The 25,389-nt window shown below is 36.7% G+C and overlaps 1 protein-coding gene across 4 annotated transcripts in view; it reads left to right on the top strand.

The window, feature by feature from the left end:
• Nucleotides 1-3,734: 3,734 nt before the first annotated feature.
• Nucleotides 3,735-25,389, top strand: part of LOC149844689 (zinc finger CCCH domain-containing protein 36-like) — a 35,347-nt gene continuing 13,692 nt past the window's right edge. For 2 of the 4 annotated variants that reach the window (XM_089995122.1, XM_089995123.1), the window contains exons 1-6: nucleotides 3,735-3,981; nucleotides 17,666-17,881; nucleotides 17,984-18,194; nucleotides 18,324-18,484; nucleotides 18,572-20,271; nucleotides 20,372-20,428. In XM_089995122.1, the coding sequence (XP_089851248.1) occupies nucleotides 3,879-3,981; nucleotides 17,666-17,881; nucleotides 17,984-18,194; nucleotides 18,324-18,484; nucleotides 18,572-20,271; nucleotides 20,372-20,416 (2,436 nt within the window). In that variant the 5' untranslated portion in view covers nucleotides 3,735-3,878 and the 3' untranslated portion in view covers nucleotides 20,417-20,428. Of the gene's footprint in view, nucleotides 3,982-17,665; nucleotides 17,882-17,983; nucleotides 18,195-18,323; nucleotides 18,485-18,571; nucleotides 20,272-20,371; nucleotides 20,573-25,389 lie in introns of those variants that run through there. The other 2 variants (XM_089995127.1, XM_089995116.1) reach the window with 2 other exon arrangements.

The raw sequence follows: 25,389 nt of genomic DNA, 5'->3' as shown, positions 1-25,389 counted from the left end.
GAAAAGAGTTTTCTAAAAAGAGTTTCTTTTAGAAAAGTTTTTCTAAAGACTTTTAAGGTGAAATGCAACCTAAATATGCACTCTAAGTAAGGCTCTTACAAGAATCTAAGACTTTTAATGAATTAAACATTTTCACACTAATCTTCAAGGATTCTTTACCAAATTCTTTAATTTCTTCATAGCCTTAGCTGAAATGCAGTTGATTCCACTTGCTCATCATCAAAACCTTGTACTTGAAGTATCATGTATGGCTTCATTGTCGTAACATGTACCACTGCAAAATAACACGCATGATGATACTGATAATATAGTCCATTCTCCTGCACTTAGAAGGTCTCAAAGGATTATGACACCTGCTATTTCAGATGACTATATTATATATTTGTAAGAGCGTGATTATGATGTTGGTATTGATAATGATTCATTCACATTCATAGAAGCCACTGAAAGTGGAAAATCTGATTTATGGTTGAATGCCATAAATGAGGAGATTGAATCCATGCAAAAGAATGAAGTCTGGAACCTTGTTACATTACCTAAGGGATATAAACCAGTTGGTTGTAAATGAATTTTCAAAATCAAATGTGATCCCAAAGGTAATGTAGAAAGGTACAAGGCCAGACTTGTAGCAGAATGATTCACTCAAAAGGAAGGCATTGATTATAGAGAAACATTTTCTCCTGTTTCTAGAAAAGATTCATTCAGAATTATTATGGCACTAGTGGCATACTATGATTTAGAGTTACATCAAATGGATGTAAAAACTACCTTTTTAAATGAGAATCTAGACGAAGAAGTATACGTGGTATAACCTGAAGGTTTTGAAATGAAAGGAAATGAAAATTTAGTATGCAAATTAAAAAAATTCATATATAGGCTTAAACAGGTTTCCCGTCAATGGTACTTGAAATTTAATGAAGTCATTTTGTCCTTTGGGTTTAGTGAGAACATTGCTGATCAATGTATATACCTAAAGGCCAGTGAGAGCAAGTTTAAATTTCTGATTCTATATATGGATGATATATTACTTGCTACAAATAATTTGAGTCTTCTAAGTGAGACTAAGAATTTTCTGAAATATATGGGGAATGCATCATGTGTTATTGGCATTGAAATCCATCATGATAGAACTAAAAGACTACTTGGTTTATCTCAAAAACCCTATATTGCTAAGATCTTATAAATGTTTATCATGTCTAGTTGCTCATCATGTGAAGTGCCAATCTTTAAAGGTCATAAATTTAGTTCCCATCAGTATCCACAAAATGAGATTGAGAAGCAAGAAATGAAGAATATTACATATGCTGCCGCCCTTGGGAGTATAATGTATGCTCAAGTTTGCACACGTCCTGATATTAGTTTTGCTATGTGATTACTTGCGAGATATCAAAGCAATCTAGGAATAGAACATTAGAAAGCAGTAAAGAAAATAATGAGATACCTTCAAGGAACTAAAGATTTCAAGCTTACTTATGGCAAAACCGATCACTTGAAAGTGATTGGTTATACATATGCAAACTTTGCTGGTAGATTGGATAGCAAGAAATCCACATCGAGATATGTTTTCTTGCTTGCGGGTGGGACAGTTTCATGGAAAAGCTCTAAACAACATATTGTGGCTACCTATACTATGGAAGCCAAAAGTATTGGTTGTCATGAAGCATCCTCACATGCATTATGGTTAAGAAAGTTTGTTACTGCACTTAAAGTTGTAGATTCCATCTCTAAACCATTAAGTTTACATTGTGACAATTCTTTTGCAGTATTTTTCTCCAATTATAGTAAGTCTACTAGTGCTAACAAGAACAATGATATTAAATACCTTTATGTACAAGAAAGGATTCACAACCATCTTGTATCAATTAGTTTTGTCAGTGGTTTTGACATGATTGCTGACCCCATGACTAAAGCCTTGGTACCTAAAGTTTTCTCAAGACATGTAATGAGTATGAGTTTTATTTCATGGGATAATTGATGATGTAATTGATACATTTGAGATCTCATAATGGATGATTGTTTATCTTCTTCTATTTTATTTGTTAACATTCATGTGTGAAATAGAAGATTTTATCGTATTGACATTAAAGTGAGACTATTTATATTATTTACCATATAAGACTTATTTAAGTGAAATTGTTGATAGTATGATGCATGGAAGGGAATATATCATTTGATGTATATAACCGCCATGATCTATATCAATAAGTTTTCTTAAAGTAAGTATGAATGATGAATTGCAAATACATATTGTTGGGTATGTTTATTACAGTGCACTCGAATAAAACTTCTTTTATGATCCAATGCTATATTTTAGATATACTTACAATTATTTATTTTATATTATGCTAAGTGGGAGATTGTTAGAATTTTCATTAAAGTGGCATAAAATAAAGTTAAAATAATATTGGATCTATTTACATTCAGACCCAACCTAATAAAAGTACTTTACAATTCAAATCGGGTAAATAAATAGATTTCTTTTTACGGTCATGATGGGTAAATCCAATATAAAGAGGAGTCTTAGTCCCTCAAGGCTGTTAAAAAATGTTTCTTGAAGAGACCCATCATCATCAAGAATAAGAGGGAGAAAAGACAACGTAGAGAAGGCTTTGTACTCACACAATCTATCGTGAATCGTGATTTTTCTACTATGTGAATCTTGATCGTATGAACTGGATTATTGTCTGTCGCATACAAGGCAACATATCGTGATCATCGACATGGATTCAGGTACGCTTCCGCTGCCCGAAATCTAACAAACCTTTGATGTTAAATAATTTCAATTAAATTATATATGGGTTGAAGTTTTTGTTAAATGAATCATTTGTGGATTCTGGATTCTTCATTTAAATCAATGTGTATGGGTTCAGACCCAAATCTATTAAGATTATGATATAATCTTTCTTGTGGTGTATTTTGCTTTTAACCCGTCCAAGATTTGCTAACTTAGATTAATTAAACAATTTTTGTTGTGCTACCGATTTGATTTCAAAATAATCAATTATAACAAAAGTTTTATTTTTCATACATTTTTCAAGTTAAAAATTTTAGAACATTACAATATCAATCCAATAGGACCTCACATATGGATTCAACATAGTCCATCCATCTCTTGGATTATGTTTTTTATAAAAAAATACAATTTTATTAATTGAAAAATATTGCACATTGGCAGCCATTGATTTTTCAAGACATAAAATCACCTAAATGTCATAACGAGGCAATCCTACTCTCACTAACCAAACAATGTAGATCACATCTCTAAGGTTAGTTTCTGAAAAACAACACAAAAAAAGTCATACAGACATCATGTCACATGACTAAACGCTAACCCTAAAAAAAACTATATTTTCATAATAGGGGTGTCTTGAAAATATCTCAGTTTTTTGGGGTATTACATCGGCATAACGAGGTTGAGGTAGGGAGATAAACGGTTCATAGATTCGGATTCAGAAGGTGAAAAGCTCATATCAGATATGCATTTTTACATGTAAACAAATTCTGATATTTTTCGGATTCTGTAGCAAAAAATCAAAATTATATTCGCATCCTAATCGGATATGGTTTTGGCTTATCAAATCCAACTAAACATAACCGGAGTCGATCGGATATCGGATAAAATCCTATTCATTGACATCCCTAGGTCGAGGAGAAGCCCGTGCCGGCACGTGTGCGGGGACACGAGTGTCAGAGATAATCTCTCTCTCTCTCTCTCTCTTTGCGAAAGTGGGAATGGAGAAGCAAGACGAGGCCTAGTTTGGTTCCGCGGGTTAAGAAGGGGGAGGAGGGAAGGGACGTCGTCAGGCCATCGTCGCCCTCGCAGCGCACCATCTTAAGTCTCTCCTGCTGCTGACAGCGCCCTGCAAGCAAGAAGGAAGATGCAAAAGTCCGGCGAGATTCCCGACGAGGACCCCACAGGTTCCGATGCCTTGCCCCTCGAGGAAGCCGGCGAGCGTTCTATCATCTCCAAATGCGATGATGGTACCCGATATTTCCCTCTTTTTCCCCCTTTTGAATCCTTCTGATGGACGATCGTTCCTTTGATTGGTATAGTTTGATGGGGTACCCACAAAAAAATTTGTCTCAATTAATGTGTTTTTTTTTGCATCAGACATGATACCCACAAATTTTTTTTGGGAGATGTTATCTTGGTTATTGTCTGTGTGTAAGTTGATGGGTTTATGTTTTCCTTTCTCGAGTTGTTGTCTGGCAATGGAAAATTTAGCGGGTAGGCTTGGCTTTGAAAAACATGGATCAAACTCATGTTGTTCAGGATAATATGTAAATTGTAATCGAATATTATGCGTTTGTTTTTTTTTATGTTGTTATTAGGAAATCGTTGATTAATGTTATTGCTATTCTGTTTCCATTTTATGTTAAGATCAGTACACCCATGTTTCACATTGCCTTGGGTGCCATAGTTCTGATCCTTACTGAAGAACAATCGCTGGTATGCTCTAACCGCCGTAATTTTATGCGGTTTTAGGATGTAGGTTGGAGTTTGTAAGGTGCATTGTTTTTTCCTGTGTTATGTGTCTTATATTATGGAAGTCTTGATGCGTAGTGTTGATGAATACAACTGGTTTGTTCTTTTAGGTTAGTATTTGCCTGATGGAATTTTATTACTGGTTTAAAACAGAAGACCGTCTCCTTCTTGCTATATTCAATTGGTGGGGAAACACGAAACTTAGGGTACCAGTTAATTGCTTGTATGTTGATTACTTGAAAAGAAGAGCCTCCAAGAAGAATAGACTGTGGATGTTTTTATTGTTCTGATTAGCTGTATGTCTTGTTATGTCTTCATGTAATTTACAATAGCGGTCAATTTGAGAACGGATGATGGTGTAAAAGAGTGAGCCGTTGGAAGGTAGGAGGGAAAGGTAGAATCTATCTGCAGTCTAGCTGTGGCAAAAGCATTTCATACTCTTCGTTCTTTTGTGAGCACATTTTATCCAATCATGTACAATTGCAAGGTATACATTATTCAAACCACAATTGGCTTGGGAACATTGCCCCCCTATTTATCCCCTGATCCTCTCAACAAGAAAAGTTTCTTTCGCATTGTCATTTTGGATCTGGGAGGATCTCTTAAGGGATTAACGAGATAACACAAACCATTGAGCAGAGCTGGGGAGCACCAATTCGAGTTTCTAGGATTCCCATAACAACCATTGTGTGGACACTCTTATCATAGTTATCTCACTAAAGAGCAAGAAAACTTGTTCAAGCTATCATGATATTAATACGTACAACTTCTTTTTGTTTGCACTATGAATGATTCATTTTAATTGAGGCACCACCAGAATTATGGAGTAAAACATTTCATATTGCTGCTGACATTATAAATATGCTGCCTATGGAAAATAAATGATAAATTTCCACACATGATGTATGAAAATCATCCATCTTATGATAAATTGAAAGTCTAGGGTGTGTTATGCACACATGATCTTTCGGATATGTTTTCTTCTAGCGCATTGCTTTGGGGGGTTTCTAATGATTACAAAGGATGTTGCTACTAGTACTGTAGGACCTTATAAAGCAGAAAGTGTTGATGCAAGATGTCTGGTTTTTGAAGAAAATGCTTTTGACATGAAGAAAGCAGAAAGAAAATGAATCACTCATGAACTGGCTATAAGGTAGTGGACAAGCATCTCTAGCTTTAGATGACTCCAATGTTTCAGACGCAAATATCATGAAATGCCAAGAGGAGAAGAAAGGAGAAGTTTAACAACAATGATACCATTGGAACAAAATAACCACCGAATGCATGGAGGGTAACAAGCTATAGAAAAGCAAAATGGAAACTATAGAAAAGCAAAATGGAAACGTGGATACATTTAATGAACAAGTGTACAATAGAAAAGTACCAATTGTGAAGAACCTAGTGAAAAATTCTTGAATTCTAGGGTGGCACTACTTATAAGATCTAATAGAGAAAAACACCCTACTCAATGACGTGTTAATTATTAAGCGTTCAGTCTCGAGTATAAAACTTTCATGTTAACTGTATAAGTGGAAAAACCTATGGACTTTCTTCAAGCAAGCAGAAGGCTACAGCAGTTGCACTTTATGGATAAACTACATGGAAATAATTGATAGGCCAAAGGGTAATAATGCCATAGGATGCAAGTGTGGACATAAAATGAAACACGGGCCAATGGTAATATTGGGATTCAGCATTTAACTAGTGGTAAAGGTACACAAGTATGGACTAGATTACGATAAAACAATTTATCCAGTCATCAAGATGGAGATGATCAGGTTGATTGTCTCTTGGTACCATTCATGGGGATGTTCAGGTTGATTTTCTCTTTCTCTCTTGCTGTTTCAACATCGCCACAGAAGGTCGGTTACCCTCCCTTGCGCTAGCCATGGTCTCTTTTTGGCCAATGGAGATGGGCACCCTCCTTGTAGCCTCGGTGCTCCTTGCTGGTGTGGGTTGAGCTCCTAGCCGAGTTCCCCACAGTTGCTGGTACGTCCAATGCTGAGTGTGAGGAGTGTGAAGTGCTCACACCCAAGGCTCGACCCTAGGGGAGCCAATTGGGTGGAATGCTCTTTTCAACAACGCAATTGATTCTCACCTTGTTGAGGGCATGGTTATCCCTAGTATCCCAAATTAAAACACATCTTTGCTAAATCTTTGGTGTTGCAGAGGGAATGCAGCAGTGGAGGACCTGCATAGCCTTAAGATGCTTCTCCATAGCTTCTAGACTGCATATGATCAAGGAAAAGATTTCTCATACTTTTCAATGCATTGGATGATCTGAAAAAGAAGATGCCTAATATTTTTGGCTGCAGGTTGGGTTTCCTTCACGAGCTTCTTGGTATGAGCCTATTAAAGGTATTTCCGGGCATCATCATTGGGATGGGGTGGTTAGAATTAGCGGCAAGATCCAGCCGTGAATGTCATGTTACCTCTCACTAGCTGGCGAATCACCATGATCAGGCACATTTTGGAATCCATTCCTTTGTACCTGTTGACTATTTTAGAGATGTCCAAGAAAGTGGAGAAAAGGATCAATAGAATGCTGGTAAAATTCTTATGGAGCAGTTCAGGCAAAGTGGACAGAATTCACCTTGTTGATTGTGATAAAGTTTCTTTATCAGCCGGCCAAGGTGGAGTGAGCATATGCAAATTGGTCTTGATTAATAATTATTTTTCATTAAGAGGTGGTGGAAACTGCATTCTGACTCAAGCTGGTGGTTGACATTGATCTAGAGCAACTACTACCTTTCTCTTGGGCATGGAATACAGAAGGATTTAGTTCTTCTAGCCTGTGGGAGGCATGATGTGCAGTTTTGGTTGAATTCAAAGAATGTGTTTCCCTTAAATTGGTGGATGAGACCAATGCAGATTATAGCATCATCCCTGGCTGAAGTTAAGATTCACAAACATTTTTATATTGGTGAACAATGGGTGCATGCTGCTTAAGCGATGTAGCTTGAACTTTTCTTTGAGAAAAAACTTGGTGTCTAATGAAAATAAATGAATGGCAATTACTCAGCCAGCTACTAGCCAATCTGGCACTGAATTCTTCTGCTGATTTGGTTACCTGGAACTGCTCAAGATGACAAGTTTTTTTTTGAAATCTTGCTATTTGTCTTTCCGTCCTTCTTGTGTCCCTTTTCTGGATGAGACTTTATGGGGCCCTCAATCATATCCAAGGGTGATAGTATTTGCCTGGCAAGTTTTTATGGACTGCATCCCAACTTCGACAAAAGTCCCTTTGGTTATTCATTATCTATATACAGTGGAAATCATGGTGTAATTTCTCTTAGTTACATCGTCATCTATGTCACATAGGTGCGGGTGCGGATGCGGCACTTTAAAAAAACTTGGGTGCGGGGAGGATATATATATATATATATCATTTTTAACAGTTTTAAGTTAACACTACGTGTATTTGTGTGCGTTTATGTATTTATATATATAATATAGATAAAAATTGACTTAATTAGGGTTAACTGAATCTACTTTTGGCTAGAAATGGACCTCAGTGTGGTTGACTTCACCTAACACAAAGGAATCTGTGTCCAAGTGTCGCACCCGCCTGAGTGCGAGTGCGACACGGGTGCGGTGCCCTGTTAGAAGAGTCCGTATGACATAGATGGTCATTATAAGTTCTTCTGTACAACATATAGATGATGCGAATGAATATTTGAAGACCAAGTTTCAAATAAAGGATTTATGGTTACTAAAGTTTTTTTTTTCCAGGAATAGTGGTTGATAGAAGTCTAAGAGGAATTCATTTTACAGACAAAAATGTGCCATGCATTTATTAAAGAAGAACAAGATGGAAGGTCTGATGTTGCAAGCACACCCGCTGTTGTGAGTTAAGGGAGAACCTGGTTCAGATTCAAGGGCCCATAGAAGTATAGTGGATGTGTTGCTTTGTAGTCAAAAGCGCTAGGCAGTGCCTAGTCAGTATACCCCTAAAAAGACCAGTCGCGTACTAGTCGATACCCCAATTACAATATAAAAAAGTACCCAAAATATACATAAAAATATGTTTAATTCTTTTACTAATAAGATGTTTTTATTACACAAGTACAAAATTACACATGCTTTCACAAAATATATTAATATACATATATAATTGTACACACACACACACACACATATATATATATATATATTTCAATTATTCATAACATATTCAGTATAATCAACAAAATATGTTTTCAACCTTTTACATAAGCACAATAACACATACATATATAAATAACATATTACATAATTCATAATACTAAACATGCTTTCAGGATTTTATAGAAAAAATATCAGAAATAAACACACATATAAAAAGCATAATCAATTAAAATTAACTGTGCATTTTTTCAATGTTTTACAGAAAAAACCCCAAAAGCAAAGTAGCACACACACACACACATATAAATATAATAACTAAGCATGTTTTCATGATTTCACAGAATAAATCACACACACACACACACACACACATATATATATGTAATGAGATATTGCGGAAATATAAAGAGTGCATACAAGCACTTACAACAATGAATAAAAGAGACAATATCACAAGTCCACAAAGGGACAATACAAGCACAAGCCTTTACGAAGGCAACAATATAAAAAGCCTCTTATTGAGAAGAGAGAAAGCTCTCAAGAATAAGAAATATACAAGGGGTTCACCCCTATTTATACAAGAGGGAGAGGAGCAAAGGGATGGCCAAAAGGCCTCAAAAGGAGAGCCAAAAGGGGGCTCCCATAGAGTCGTTGGGAGCCCCCAACGGTCACATTTGTGACTGTTGGGGGCTCCAACGACTCTAAGGTTGGAGCCCCTTTTAACCCTCAAAAGAAATAAAAAAAAGAAATAAAAAATAAGAAAATAAAATTACATTTTATCAAAAAACGAAAATAGTTGTTTTCTAAAACAACTATGTGAAATTACAAAAATACCCCTATCGGGTATTGATGTAATATACAGTGTATATATATATATTAGATACATTTTAACAATATATACAAAATAATAATATATATAAGAATAATAAATGGCTAAACTGCCCTCGTGCCTAGGCGGAGGCAGCTTAATCGCCAACTAGGCGCCTTAGTAGGTGCCTAATCAGCAAAATTGGTACCTTTTAAGGTACCCACCTAGGAATTGCAAAGCCTAGGCATTTTACTTACGTCTGACCAACTAAGCGGACTAGTCGGTGCCTAGTCGCAACTTTTGACTACATAGACCTGTTGCAATACTTAACCATCACTCACCTGATGTAGCATACATAGTAAATCAGGTTTTGCATTTCATGCATGATGTCGTACATGTGAAACTGTCACATGGGTGCATCGGGGGGGGGGGGGGGGGAGGGGGGCGACACACCTGAGTCAGGTGCGAGCGCAAGTACTACCTCGACACCAGGCATGGCATGGGCTGGGTCGGCTCCAGACCCAGACCAGCCCACCTGAAAACACTCCCCCTTCACATTCTGGTCAATGGGGTGGGGACATGAAAAAGGAAGCGAGGGGGGGGGGCAACAACCCTTTTCCCTACTTTTCCCTCCCTCTTCTGGCAAGGGGCGGGCCCATTAAGTGACATGGTTCTCGGTGAGGGTTCCTCATCATAAAAAAAAATAAAACGAATACTGAGATACACGAAGACAATAATAAGTGATGGATTGCAATTCACAGCTGGAGATCCAAATATGAGAAGTTAGGTATTTCTATATTGTGTTTCATAGGTGAAAATTTAGTATCGAGTAGTAGAAAGCACCAAACTATGGTGGTAGGATCACAGTCGGTGATATTTTCAAAATATCGTGATATTATCACTGTATTTTCAGCAAACAATATTATAGGTAAAATTTTGCGATATTTTAAAAAAATTGCCAATTTGATAATATCGCGATATTATAAATTTTGTGATATTTTGAAAATATCACGATATTATCACAAGAATATCGTGATTTTCTCATGATAATATCATAATATTATCAATTATTGTTAATGTTTTTATTTATTTTCTACATCTTAAATGTGTTTTTCTTCTTTATTTTGTAATTTTCACTTATTTCTTTTATTATATATGTATTTTATTATATAAACATGATATTTTCTTATTTTCGTTATTTTTATAAATTTTTATTTTTAAGTCACAAGATTTTTCCGAGATTTATCACCAAACCTATAATATCGCGAGAAATAGCTTCTTTGAGATATACCCGATACCAATATTTATGACTATGGGTAGGATTGAGCTTGAAATCAAAATATAGATCCATTCTTAATGAAGTACACTAGGATTACAATACCCACCAGGGGTATTTCAGTTATTCAAGTTATTATAGTTATTAAAGATGTCATATTTATAATATTATGTATTCTATTAAATGTATGGATCGCCCTAACGGTAGTAATGTGAAACAACACAAATGTATAACTTATAAAAACCCTAATGAGGGTTCTTTATAAATATAGGAGACAGGAGATAAAGCTTCCTCACACCTAAGAGGACTAAGTTGGAACCATGATTGTAGTATTTTCTCTCTTCTTCCTCATCTATTATCATGAGAAATTGCCTTGCCGAGATATAACCGAGACCAATAGTTGTGACTATAGTTAAAACAATAGTCACCTATATTATTCAAGGTATTTTCTTGGCGAGGGTATTTCTCAAAGAGATTTTCAAAAGTTGAAAAATCTCAGGAATATCTCTGGAGTTCTAAAAATACAAAAATATGAAAAATAATAAAAAATATAAGAAAATAATAGGTATTCTTGAAAAAATATAAGGAAATAACTTTGAAAAGCTTTTAAAATACAGTCAGAAACCAAAAAATACAAAAAATGGGCTTAAAATACATAAAATAAGTTTATTTTAAAATTATCACAATATTATCACGATATTTTAATGATATTATCGGCTGACCTGGATTTGCTGATAATATCATGATATTTTCAAAATATCGGTGATATTGGTTAAGGCCTTAGTTATGGCTTTAAGCATAGACCTCACATTCATTATAGTCTACATGCACCTGGGATCAATGAAACATTGCTACATGCATACAAGTGGCTTCTGTGTAGTAAATTATAATTAGTATCTTCTAACAACCATCCGAACTTCTGCACTACACCAAGAGTTACCAAAAGCTTCTTAGATATGTGAGAAGCAACAACAACAACAACAACAACTACGCCTTCATCCCAAAACAATTGGGGTCAGCGATATGAACCAAAAAAGAAATTCATTTTGGGTCTTCCACATGAATCCTTTTCCTCCAATCATTTCTATCCAACGCCATGTCCTCGGTGAGGTTCAAAGCATTCATATCCTTTCCTATCATCTCCATCCAAGTCTTCCTAGGCCTACCCCTACCTCTTTTAACTAATATATTTTCCCATTTCTCCAACCTTCTAACTGGAGCATCATTAGGCCTTCGCCGAATATGTCCAAACCACCGTAAACGATTCTCTCGCATCTTATTCTCAATGGGTGCAACACCTACCTTCTTACGTATCTCTTCGTTCCGAATCTTATCTTTTATTGTATTTCCACACATCCATCTAAGCATCCGCATCTCAGCTACACTCATTTTTTGAATATGATGTCTCTTGGCAGCCCAACATTCCGTACCATATAGTAAAGCGGGTCTAATAGTCGTCCTATAAAACTTTCCCTTCAACCGCAATGGCATTCTACGATCGCACAGCACTCCAGTAGCACTTTTCCATTTCATCCACCCAACCTTTATCCTATGATTTACATCTCCATCAATTTCTCCATACTTTTGAATGATAGATCCCAAATATTTGAAATAATCATTCACCGGTATATCTTGCTCACCAAGCTTCACTATACTCCCATCACTACTTCGTTGCTTACTAAACCGACATTCCATATATTCAGTCTTACTCTTACTCAACTTAAAACCTCTAGCTTCCAATGTCTGTCTCCATAATTCTAACTTAGCATTAACCCCAGCTCTAGACTCATCAATCAAAACAATATCATTAGCAAGCAACATACACCACGGTACATTTTCTTGAATTGATCTCGTAAGCTCATCCATCACTATCGCAAATAGGAAAGGGCTTAAAGCAGATCCTTGATGTAACCCAACCGTTATCGGAAAATTGGTTGTCACCCCTCCACAAGTGCGGACATTGGTTACTACTCCTTCATACATATCTCTAATTATACTAATGTACTTGAGAGAAACACCTTTCTTCATCATTGTCCACCAGAGAACGTCCCTAGGTACTCTATTGTATGCCTTCTCTAAATCAATAAAAACCATATGCAAATCTTTGTTCCTCTCTCTATATCTTTCAATAAGTTGTCTAAGAAGATGTATAGCTTCCATAGTTGATCTTCCAGGCATAAAACCAAATTGATTCTCCGATATCATGACAACCTTCCTCAACCTAGACTCAATCACCCTCTCCCAAAGTTTCATAGTATGACTCATGAGTTTTATACCACGATAGTTTGTGCAATCTTGTATATCACCCTTATTCTTATATAAAGGCACCAAAGTACTCTTCCTCCACTCATTAGGCATCTTATGAGAAGCCCGCTTCGAAAATCCAATACTCCTCGCTTCCGAAACATGATGAGAATCTCGATTCTCCTATGCTTCTCCTATGCTTTCCACACACTTCATCTATTCTTTTTATATGTTCTGTCACTCTACTTTTCATGTTTTTTGTGTTTTCTCTCATGCATCTCACTCACTTCCATGTGTTTTTTCTAAATCGGTGGTCATCATTTTTAGATTTTGTTAAAAATTTAATTTATACTAAAAAATCATGAAATTTAAGAATAGTCACTTTTATTTTAGTTTTTATTTGTGTTCCATTTTGATTACCATTCAATTCTTATATTATTTTTTTATTCATTGCTTCCCGCTTCCTATACATTTAAAAATACATCGTTTCCCACTTTTGCTTCTTGTATTGTTTCCCGCTTTCGCTTCCTAGTCTGGCAACCTTGGTTTTGCCATTGTCATGGTGGCTTGAACCAAATTTTGTAACAAAACTTGGTTTAGAAAAAACAGGTCCCATCTCCCCCTTATTTCCTTCTCTCACATTGACCATCCCCTTTGCTATTTCTTGCTCATACCAGCCAACAAATGGTAGGATTAGTACCACTAGATTTGTATAGTACCAACTAGCCAAAAATATCTTTTCCTGCCTTGTTGTTGATTGAAATACCTGGATTTGTGTACCTTTTTTTAATTTTTAATAATGACCATTTTTCTACCACCCATTAGCCAGAGAATGACTGACTAATTTCCTTTGTTTTAATGTTTAACCATTTTCTAGCCATCCATTGGCTGGAAAAAGGATGGGGAATTTTTTCCTTTCTTTTTTCTTTAAGTTTGTCTTTTCAACCATTTTTGGGCCACCCACCAACTGAAAAAATGGCCAGCTGGTACCATCGAACATTGATGACACTAGTCTAACCATTTTTGGACTGGTGGGTGGCTAGAAAATGGTCCACACTTTTTTTCCGTTTTTTTGTTTTATTTTTTATTTTTGTTAATAAGAAACTTGGACAACTAAGTTTTGGACATCCAAATACCTAAAAAACCAAGTTTTTGGTAAAATAGGCTTTGCCAAAAACCTGGTTTTGGGTAAAAACTGGGTTTCTTACAACCTGGGTTACCGAAAGCGCCTGCACAAGTGGGAAACGCTAAACGCCGCACTTCCGAAACATTAGGGGAAGCACTATTTTAAAATGGGAAGAGCGCTTCCCCTAAATGGGAGTCTCACTTCATAATAATGGGGAAGCTCATTTTCTATGAAAAGGACATTTTAGCTTTCCCAAATTTCTCTCTCTCTCGTTCTCGACCGACGACCTTTGGCGACTGTCAGCAGGCTTCGATGACCTCCAACGACATCAGCAGGCTCCGACGACCATGGGTGTCTTCAAGATCTTCAATTACGCCGGTCTCTCACTCTCCTCTCTCCGTCTCTCACTCTCATCTCTCCCCCCCCCCCCCCCCCCCTCTCACTCTCCTTTCCCTCTCTCTCTACGATAATTCTCGATCGACTGGGTTTTCAATTGCTAGAAAAGGGGCCAACCCACTGCCACCTTGCTCTCTCTTTCCCTAAAAAGGGGCTAAGGCCAACTGATTGGCCCCTTTTTTGGCATCGCCTCCCTCTCTCTAGCCGAAGCTCCCCCTTTGTTTCTTTTTAGTTTTTGTTTTTGGATGGATTTTGTAGTGTTATTTGGGTACTGAATGCATCTTGATTACTTCATATTTTTCTTTTTCCCCCTGTTTTTGGATCTTGTTTCTTGTATTGATCATGGTATGAGTAAATATCGTGGGTGATTTTATTTATATGAACTAAATATAATGGCTTGCTGCAATATGAATTATATATTGCAACAGGAATATGAATTATATATATGTATATATATATATATTGATGTATTATTTATTAAATGATTGCAACATGATGTGTTTGTTAGATGGTTGCCTTGCATACATGATTCAGTTTTGAGATTAATGGATCAATTTTAATGTTATCTAGTCATGCTTTATTTTATCAATGATAATATAAATCTTACATTTTGATAAATTAGAAAAATATACATTTTCGCTTCTCTTTTGATTCCTACTCGCTTTCCACTAGAATTCTTTGTCACTTCCCTCTTCGTTTTCCCTTCGAACCCTTGTTCGCTTCCAGTTCGATTCCTAGATCGTTTTATGTTCGCTTCCCCTCTCGCTTCCGTGACGATTCTCAGTTCGCTTCTAAGTTGTACCACACTTTCCTCTTCCTAAAAATTTAGAAGTGCCTCGCTTCTGGCTCCCGCTTCCTCGACTGGCAACTCTGCTTAAAACTATGAAAAATCGACAATTGAGCTAGAAATCCTGTCGGAAGAAATTCATTTTTTTTTCAATTTTTCATCACTCGTTCCATACGAATGTAATGATTCCATAATCATGAGATGAACCATCTATCCCATTAGACATATTGACGATGTAAGTGCATTTTTAAGGTCATATTGTTATATAAAATGCCATCCTGGTTCTGAATTTGTATAGACATCATTAATTACTGAAATCACATGCACTGGAGAGTGTGAACAAAGGATTAAAAGGTTAGTTATCCCTCATATGTTATAGGCTATGTTACATAGACACGGATGCCGACATGACATAATACGAGGTAAGGATTTTAAAAATGTTCAAAAGTGGGACAACACAAACATGCATACACACCAGAAGATTATGCACTCAAGAGTCAATATCATTAAGTAAAACACAACTAAATGAGTAAAAACTTGTGCACATAATCACTTAATGAGAAGATAACAGTAACAAACTACAAATGGAGAGTGATTACCAACAATAATAACACAATCTATTAAATCTCCACAATGATGTATAAAAGAACGAGTTATCACATACATGATAAATGATAACTCATAAGAAACAAAAGGTTTGGATGAAAACAACCAGAATTAGTTTAGATCTAATTTAATCCACCCAACTTCAAAAAGAGTTACACAAGACAAATAAATTGTCTAAAATGTCACATCAAATTGTTTGTTCTTCACTCTCCTCATTGTCACCTTTTTTTTCCTTTCATTGAAGCATGAATGTTAAGAGGATGGAATAGCTGACTTTGTCTAGATTCATGTCTACAACAAAGTATAAGCTAACTAGTTATCACATACAGATAAATGACAACTCATACAAAAGGTTTGGATGTAGACAACTAGAATAACAGTTGAGATCTAATTTGATCCACCCAAACAATATTTCATCAACTAAAATGTCACATCGAAATGTTTGTTCTTTAATCTCTTCAATGATATTTATTCATTGAATCCTATGTCTAAATTCTAAACATGATGGGAGAGTTGGCTCATCTAGATTCATGTTCATGACATTCAATTCATGTGTCCCTCCAAATCTAACTCTTTTGGATCTACATCCCAAAATGCTGGCATTCATGATTTATCAACGGTCATTACGACATAACTTAATGTTGTGATGTGGTCCTATGTAATGAAAATAACAACTCTAGAAAGCTATATATTAGAAGTGGACCTTTCTTTCTTGTCTTGTCTCATGTTTCCTTTCAAGAAAGGAAATAAGATAGAAATTGATTGATATATTGATTGATCAAATGGCAAATGGATAATTCAGGACCTGCTTTGATACCATGTGAACAACAAAAAACAAGACATGATAATTATATTACGATGATAAGGGTAATCCAACTTGTAAATAGAATTGAACTGCCTAATATGCGATGTCACAAAAATTACATACCATAACAAAATACCATCAGCATGTGCATATTATTATTTGTTATGACAAACTGTGACACAACACTTCGCATATATGTCTCATGTCGACACATCCAATTGGACACTCCACAACATTTCAGGGACACAACCAAGCCTGTATTGGATTATATATATCAGTGTCACCAATATCGTTGATATTTTGAAATATCTCCATAATATCGGTGATTTAAGGTCAGCCAATATTATCGGCAATATATCACTATATTTTCAAAATATCACAATAATGTCATGATATTTTTGGGAAAAAACTTATTTTTTATATTTTAAGCTTATATTTTCTATTTTTTAGTTTATTTTATATTTTAAAACCTTTTAAAAATCATTTGTTTATATTTTTGCAAGAAAAATAATGCAATATTATTATTTCTTATCTTTTTTATTATTATTTATATTTTTTCCATTTTTTTAACCTCCTGAGGTTTTCCTGAGGAAAACCATTTGTTGAAAATCTCTCTGAGAAAAATCCTTGTCGAGAAAACACCTTGAACGATATAAGTGACTATGATATGTATATATATATATATATATATATGCTCCCTTTGTCCTATTTTTATTACATAACCTTGTGCCGTACCAAGTGTGTCCTTGTCCCTGTGACGTAGATGACAAGTCATGTACGAGCATGTGTTGCCATTTAAGGACTTTGTGGTTCAAATAGTAGCATCTTTATTAACACCCCGAAAGTGGGTTTGTGTACCAACTCTGTGTTGAATTTCATCAATCTCCTTGAAGAGTTGTGCAAATTCTGCTCATTGTCTGGACTTAATAACTTTTCTATGGAAGCACCTGAAGAATCAATTTGTCATGTGGATTTGATTCTAGTCCACTAAGATGACCATTTAGCTCAATTTTCATATGTGCAGATAGTTCTCAAGAAAATGAGTCGCTTGGCAATATAGAGAATGTTGGTCCTTTCAGTTTGTCCCTCAGAAAAAGTGAAGCTGATATTGAATCAAAAACCCATAGTATAGAAGGTGATGACAGCCTTGTTTCTGGTAGTTCCTCAGCAGAGATGCTAGCTACATATCCAACTGGGGCCCAGTCTGTAAATTGTCAGGATTTTGAGCTTGCTACTTCAGGTAAAAGTGCATGTCTTCGTTTGACACAATGAAATACTATACTGTGGCAAAATGGCAATGGAATGAGACTAACCAGATAAAGAATTGCTGATGCTTTTGAAGGTCGAGTCAAGAGTAAGACCTCTAATCTTGATGATGATGATGGCATTGTAGCTGAAAATAATAAATTTGATCATGTTAGCAATGCAAAAGAGCATCCTCAAATCTCATCCCATGAGGCCCCTGGAGATGGTGAATCTGAAGATGGAAAGGGGCATCTGTGTGAGCAAACAGCCATGCAGTCCTCTGGGGACCGCAAGCTGAGATCACTTAGGTATGTTATCTCAGTTTTATGATAATGCTTCAGGTGAAGAAATAGAAAACTGATTTATCGTCTTAACTTGATTTTTTTATTCAACCGGTTGATGTGTTGTCATCATTAAATGGCCGTCCTGTTTTTCAGTTTGGATGATAAGCATCAAAAGCCTCAAAGTAGGTCTCCTTGTGCAGAAGAAAACAGTAGAAAACGACCAGCAGTAGCTTGTGCCTTTTTTGCAAGAGGTTGGTGCATAAAAGGGAACTCTTGTAGCTTCCTGCATCAGAATGGAAGTAATACTGATGCTGGTATAAGTTTGTTCCCTTTCTAGAGGCAAATATATCAATGGCTTTGTTCAAAGATAATTTTTTAATTGGTCTATCATCCTGAATCAGGGAAAGATACTGAAGAAATCAACAGCTTCAAGCTGTCTGCTTTTCACGTGGGGAGGTCTTTTCAGTATGCTGATGCTTCAACAAATTCAGGTCCCCTTCTGCAGAAACATATTTCCCTTGTTCATGGTGGGGAAAGTGAAAGAGATGATTGGTTTCTTGACCCTAGGTTTTCCATCCATCAAACAAAGTTGTCTTCAGGTGTCAAATCGGTCTTTAATGAATTTCAACAATCACCTTTGGAAAGGGACGATCCAAAGCTTCTTTATCCTGTCGGCAAAATAACCAGGGAAAATCTATATAAAGATTATGGTTCTGTGAAAGGATCGACATTCTACCCTATCTCGAGTGTGTCAGTCCAGCCTTCAATCACTAATGAAAGACTACAGGTGCACAGTGGGTCCTCTGAGGAGGCTCTTCCCATTCATAGAAATCTGAATTTTCACCATGAACAATTCAGTGGTATTCAATCAGGTCCCAAGTACTTGCGCTTTCAAAATCTCCAAGAAATTCCTGGAGGGCACTATATGAGCAGTGAAGCAATTAAAAGATCAGCTCCTTATGACCTTAATTTGGGTGTGAAAAGTGAGCCTTCATTATCCAGTGCTCCTCACTATAGGTTTGTATCAAATGGCTTATCCACACGATATGATACTTACAGTAAGAGTAGTCACTCAGTTTATGGTAGAAATGGAATGAAATCAATCAGTCCGAAGCTTGCCTCTTATTCATCAACTTATGATACTCTTTCTAAGTCAGACGTAGATATTAGCCATGTCGCTCCTTCATCTACTGTTGCCTCAACAATGGACCATGCACTTACTAGTGATGGATCATTATTTTACCAAGGGATCACTACTCTGGATAAGCCAGAAGGTCTAACCATGCACAAAGTCTTGAATGATGATATTAGATACTCTGCTTCAAGGTATACCAATCTTCCAAGAAATTCTCCACCATATCACACAAGGTCTGAGGGAGAAAAGTTGATGCAAATTTCTGTAGGTGAAGCATCAGCATCTGGAGGGTATAAAACTGGCTCTTATTCATATTCCTGGGAGCCATCTGTACCTTTTCAATCATCTTTTGTTCATGCATCAACAAGGATGTCGTCGCCTGTAAGCCAATACGACCCTATTCGTGATAGTATTGAGCCTTCTAGTGGAGGAGCTATTGGAACTTTACAGGCTTCTAACTTCATTAGAAGTAGCATTTTTGATAATGTGCCACCAGATCTCACACAGAATAGTAATGGTATAACCAGATCTGGCAGCAACAACTTTCAAAAGGAAACATCCCCTTATAATACTGAAGCAGGCAAGGGTTCTTTTCTGGCTAGGAATGAAGATATAAATCTTATGCCAAAGGAAAAAGTATATAGTGCTGGTGACTCTACTGATGTGCAAACTACTGATAATATGGAGTTATATGTGAATATGGCTCATCCAGTAGATGGTGAAAGCAATATAAAGGAGACAAAAGCCATGAAGTGTTTCCGTGCTGCCCTCATCGACTTTGTGAAAGAACTGGTGAAACCATCATGGCGTGGGGGTCAATTAAGTAAGGATGCACACAAGTCGGTAGTTAAGAAGTCAGTTGGCAAAGTCCTCAGCTCAATGCAGTCCCATCAGATACCAATCAATAATGAAGCAATTGAGCAGTTCCTCTCTGTTTCTCGGCCAAAAATTTCAAAGCTTGTGGAGGTGTGTATCTGAACTGCGAAAAGGATTCTATGATCAATTTTCTCTTTGTAACTGGCATAATGATATGGTCTTGTCCTTTGGGCACTTCTGTATTTTGCAGGGTTACGTTGAAAAGTATGCGAAATCTCGAGAGAACACCGACTGAAAAGCTTTAAGTGTATAGGCCCATATCACCAACTTGTCTATTTCTTGTTTGCTCTTTTAAATATAAAGGATAATTAAGCTTCTTGTATACCTTTGATTTATGATTGGTAGACATCTTCATACCTTTGCTTTATGATTGATAGACATCTTCAAAGCCCATGTTGGTAGCCTATGAGGAAAATGCCAAGATCAAAAAGTTATCTAGACTAAAAGTTGAGTTGATAATATGATATGCAGATTAAGAATTGCATGATATGAAATTCAACTTGTTAACTGAAGCCCCTTGATATTGAAGGAACGAGAGGTTTAGAGCACTTGATTTTGGTCTGTGTTTGTGCACTAGAAGTCACATAGTTTTCGATTTCTGTGTTGTCTTAACACATAACCTTTCTAATCTTTTTTCAGATGAAGGTAAGTTTAAGATTCTACTGATGAATTTTTATCTCCATATTTTGGTGTCATCAGTTGTTTGTGTAACCTTATAATCTCTATGGCCTTATTCTTTATGCTTTGCATATTTGTAAAATGACATGACCTATTGTGTGACAAGGAATACTTGCATATTGAAGTGAAATTTTTGTGCCTTTGCTTGAGCACCAAAACCTCCATTCCCTCATTGATAGTGACTCTTTTTAGCACATCTAAAAAATGGGCAAGTTAAAAATCTAATAAATAAGGCCCCGTTTGGATGATAGAAAGGCAAAACCTATGTCACATGGGTATGGGTGTGGGTACAAGTATGGGTACGGAGGTTACGATATGAAAATTTCAAAAAATATAGGCACTTGGACAGGAATATATATATATAAAGAGAGAGAGAGTTTGGGTTTGGATTATATATGGATCCACTATATTAGGATCCTTATATAACATATACGCCCCCCTTTTTGCTCACTCTCTCTCTCAGATTATTACTGGAAGAATAAGAGGTACTCTCTCTCTGTTTCTCACCTCTCTCACTCTCCCTCTCAGTATCCTACTCGTTTACCTCTCTCTCGTTCCCCCCATCCCCACCCTCTGGTTTACCCTCTCTCTCTCTCTTGTTTGCCTCTCCCCCCCCCCTCTCTCACCCAGGTCAACACAAAAAAAAAAACAAAAAAAGTGTTTGGGTCGGGTCGGGATTGGATCTGACTCGGTGCGTACCCGCACCATGTCCAGTACCCGTGTCCTGCTGGGCCGACATGGGTGCAATGGAGTGTTGGTGTAATATTGGGCAAAACTAGGTTTCTCAGAAACTTGATTTGCCTTGAAACTTTTTGTTTTTGCAAAATTGGATTTTGTTGGTGTTTGGACTATGATACCGGGACACGGCAGTTCGCCTGCCTTTCTCGTGTCAACACACATCAACACCGGTATGGGTCCCGAGCATAGTGCGAGCACATCGCACTGTTCCAGGTCGGGTCTAATGCAGGCCCAAACCTCAAAAAAGAAAAATAAGCAAAATTCCCCCCCCTCTTCTCGGAACCCTCGACTCTCTCTGGTCTCGCTCCATGGACCCTTGACTCTTCCTCCCCTCTCTCTCTCTCTCGCCGACTGCAGGGTCACTTGAGAGAGAGAGGTAAACAAAAAGGGTTGGGGGAGGGGGAAACGAGAGAGAGGTTGGAGGAGGGGAAAACGAGAGAGAGAGAGAGAGAGAGAGAGAGAGAGAGAGAGAGAGAGAGAGAGAGAGAGAGAGAGAGAGAGAGAGAGAGATGACCCGTACCTCGTGCCACCTCCATGTCTTCCTTGCAGAGCGAGAGAGATGAGGGAGCGAGTCGGTGCCCTTTCCACCCTTTTTTCCTCTTTAATGAAATCAAAAATTTCGTTGAGGCCCCTACCAATCTTCATATTCTTAAATTTTTTTTACTCTGTTTTGTATTCATAATATCATGTTCTTCCTCTTTTTATTTAAAAATAACCAAAAGATTCCCTTTTATATATTTTCAAACACCCACATATTTTTAAAACAACTTTTACTTTTTAAAAAAAAATATTTTACCCCTTCTTCCTCTTACATTTAAAATGTTATTATTTCTTTATTTTATTTAAAAATAGCTGTGTCCCCGTACCCGCATTTTTCAAACTTGCCGTGTCTGTTAAAATATGTTATACATATATATCTATATCTATCTATATATATGTCTATCTGTCTATCTACATATATAAATATATACTTGTAAATACTCACTAGGGGTAAAATAGTCTTTTTACATTTTCACGCATATTATGATTTTCCTTTTTCCTTTTTTTTTCTTATTCTTTTTCTTTTTCACCTTGGAAAGGCCCCCCTAGAAGGACGTTGGAAGGGCTCCAACGCCCCTGTAGGAGCCCTTCCAAGGCCTCCTCTTTTGTCTATAATAAAGGGGTTTCCCCCCATTGTAAAGCATGCTTCTTTGAAGCCTTCTTGAGTGGAATATATTTTTTCCTCTTCTTTTGGGCGTTTTGCCACTTTTGTGGTTTTGTTGTACTCTTGCCCATTAGTGGCTATTTGTGTATGTGCGCACTCTCTTGTTTGCTCTTGGAGACATCGCTTCTCTTATTCAGCACTTCATTACATGGTATCAGAGCCTTGGTTGTGAAAGCTTCATCGGATCCTCTCTTGTCAAGTAATATCTCTCCTCTCTTTTGCTTTCAAACTCTTTTTCTCTAAATGACCAACAAAAACGCCAAAATCGACCTCTCATTTAAGTTAGATGGGACCAATTATCGTATGTGGGCGGCCGCTATGGAAAATAATTTCAAAGGTAAAAAACTTTGGGGTTACGTGTGTGGAACCATTCGGGAACCACAATTGAAGTTAACCAAGTTTGAAGGAGATGAGGAAAAAACATTGAATGAAGAAGAAAAAGAGAAAGCTATTCTTGACTTCTCGAAAATGGAAGATTGGGAAAGTGAGCATGCTAAAATTTTAGCATGGTTCATGAATAATGTTGAGTTAAAAATTTGTGCAAATCTTGCAAAGTTTAAGAGGGTCAATGAAGTTTGGTTCTTTATGAAAGGCATGTACACTCAAAAAGATCTCGCTAGACATTTCTTCCTACAAGAAAAAGTAAGAGAAACCAAGCAAAGTGATATGAGTATTAAGGACTATTATAGTACCCTATCTTCTTTATGGGATGAACTTGTCCTTCTCGAACTACAATGGGAAGGTAGTGCTATTGCCATGAGGCAAAATCAAATGGAGAAAGAAAGATTTTTCCAATTTATTCATGGGCTTCGTCTCGAGTTTGAGCAATTAAGAGGATCCCTCCTTCATAGGTCTTCTATTCCTCTAAGTGACATTTTGGCCTACTTGTGTCAAGAAGAGACTCGTTTGGCCTTAAAAAAGGATGATGAAATTCATGCCGTGTCTAGACCCGACAACAATGTAAGGCCATACAAACCACCCCATTTTTGGAAAAATAATGGTGGTGGAGGAAAAAAGATTATTTCCCATAATTGTAATAAACCGAGCCATATTCGTCCGGATTATCCAAGGTTTAAAAAGAAGGTGGCTTCCGTTGGGGAAATTCCTCCGAATGAAGATTCAAAGAAAGATGAAAGCATAAAGGAGTCCATTGCTCATCTTACCGAAACTCTTCAATAATTCATGATGATGAATTCCACTCCATCATCCTCTACACCATCCACTTCCGGTGCCACCATCTCATCCTTCCCAGGTATGACCTCTTGGATTCTTGATTCAGGTGCCTCCTTTCATATGACTTCGAATGCATCACTTTTGTCAAAACCAAGTCTCAACAAATTCAAATCTTATGTTTTCACTGCTGATGGAACATCCTTGGATGTTGAAGGCATTGGGAATCTTGAGAAAACTTATGACCTATGTCACATGGGTGCGGGTACATGGATTCGGCACTTCCAAAAAACCCGGGTGTGGGGGTGCGGCAGGGGCAAAAATGTAAATATATATATATATATATAAATATATATATATATATATAATTATATATATAATCCACTACTCAATATGTTCGAATTCAATTAGAACTATAGTTTTCTATAAAAAAAAATATACATGAACAAACAACATATTTCACGATTTCTGGTGTGAATGTTACCATCACAGTATAATCATCTGGAAAAACCAATATCCAGTAAAGCATAGCACAGTACCATAGTGTATCTAAGAAAATAAGTTGTACAGGGATTAAATATGCAACACCCCTGGACCCACGTGTGCCAAAAATACCTACAAATTCCCTATGTTATAGAATATCCATAAACACACATAGATTTCCCTTCCAATAATTAGGGGTGTGATCAGTTACAATCTATATTGCAAATCACAACATTTCATGTTCATCACATTTTAGGTAGCATAAAATCTCACACTATCTCGACCAATATAACTCCTACTTGCATCCAAATGTACAACACCATTCATTACACAATTATGATGGGATAAGAACTAAGCAAGTGAGAACAACTAATAAAACATATCCTTTGCTGCAATGTAGGTGTTGCAGACAGATTTTCGACCATGGATAAAAATGCAAACCCACAGTCATACACAACTATACTTTGAGATACAAAAGAGAACACCGATTAGTTGAGGCAAATCGCAAACATTTTTTCAATTTTAATTTAGGATAACTAAATCACAAATTTCTATTCATGGATTTCATACAAGAAGAAAAAAAACGTTTTGTTGCCAGTACTCAGTCCGTGATTTCAATCTTCGAGTTTTTTTTTGGGTCCATAGCAGCCGAAATCCCCAAATCTGCCGATTTGGGGTTTACGACAACCCTTAAAACTCCTCTTTTGATTTGGGGTTCAAAGCAACCAAAACCCCTAAATCTGCCGATTTGGGGTTTTTGGCAGCCATTAAAACCCCTCTTTTTTTCTTTCAAAATCCTTTATATTTGGGGTGTGTTACAACCCATTGCAAACTTGAAACAAAATACACCCACAACAATCGTAGTAAACCCTACCTGTGAATCGCGGATTCCCGATTTCTTTCTGATTCCCTCTTTCGGCTACCGTGAATCCAAA

Source organism: Nuphar pumila, chromosome 2 (assembly GCF_984573655.1).
Source record: "Nuphar pumila chromosome 2, dmNupPumi1.hap1.1, whole genome shotgun sequence".
NCBI classification, from domain to species: Eukaryota; Viridiplantae; Streptophyta; class Magnoliopsida; order Nymphaeales; family Nymphaeaceae; genus Nuphar; species Nuphar pumila.
This window is presented reverse-complemented; position numbering and strand designations above follow the sequence as displayed.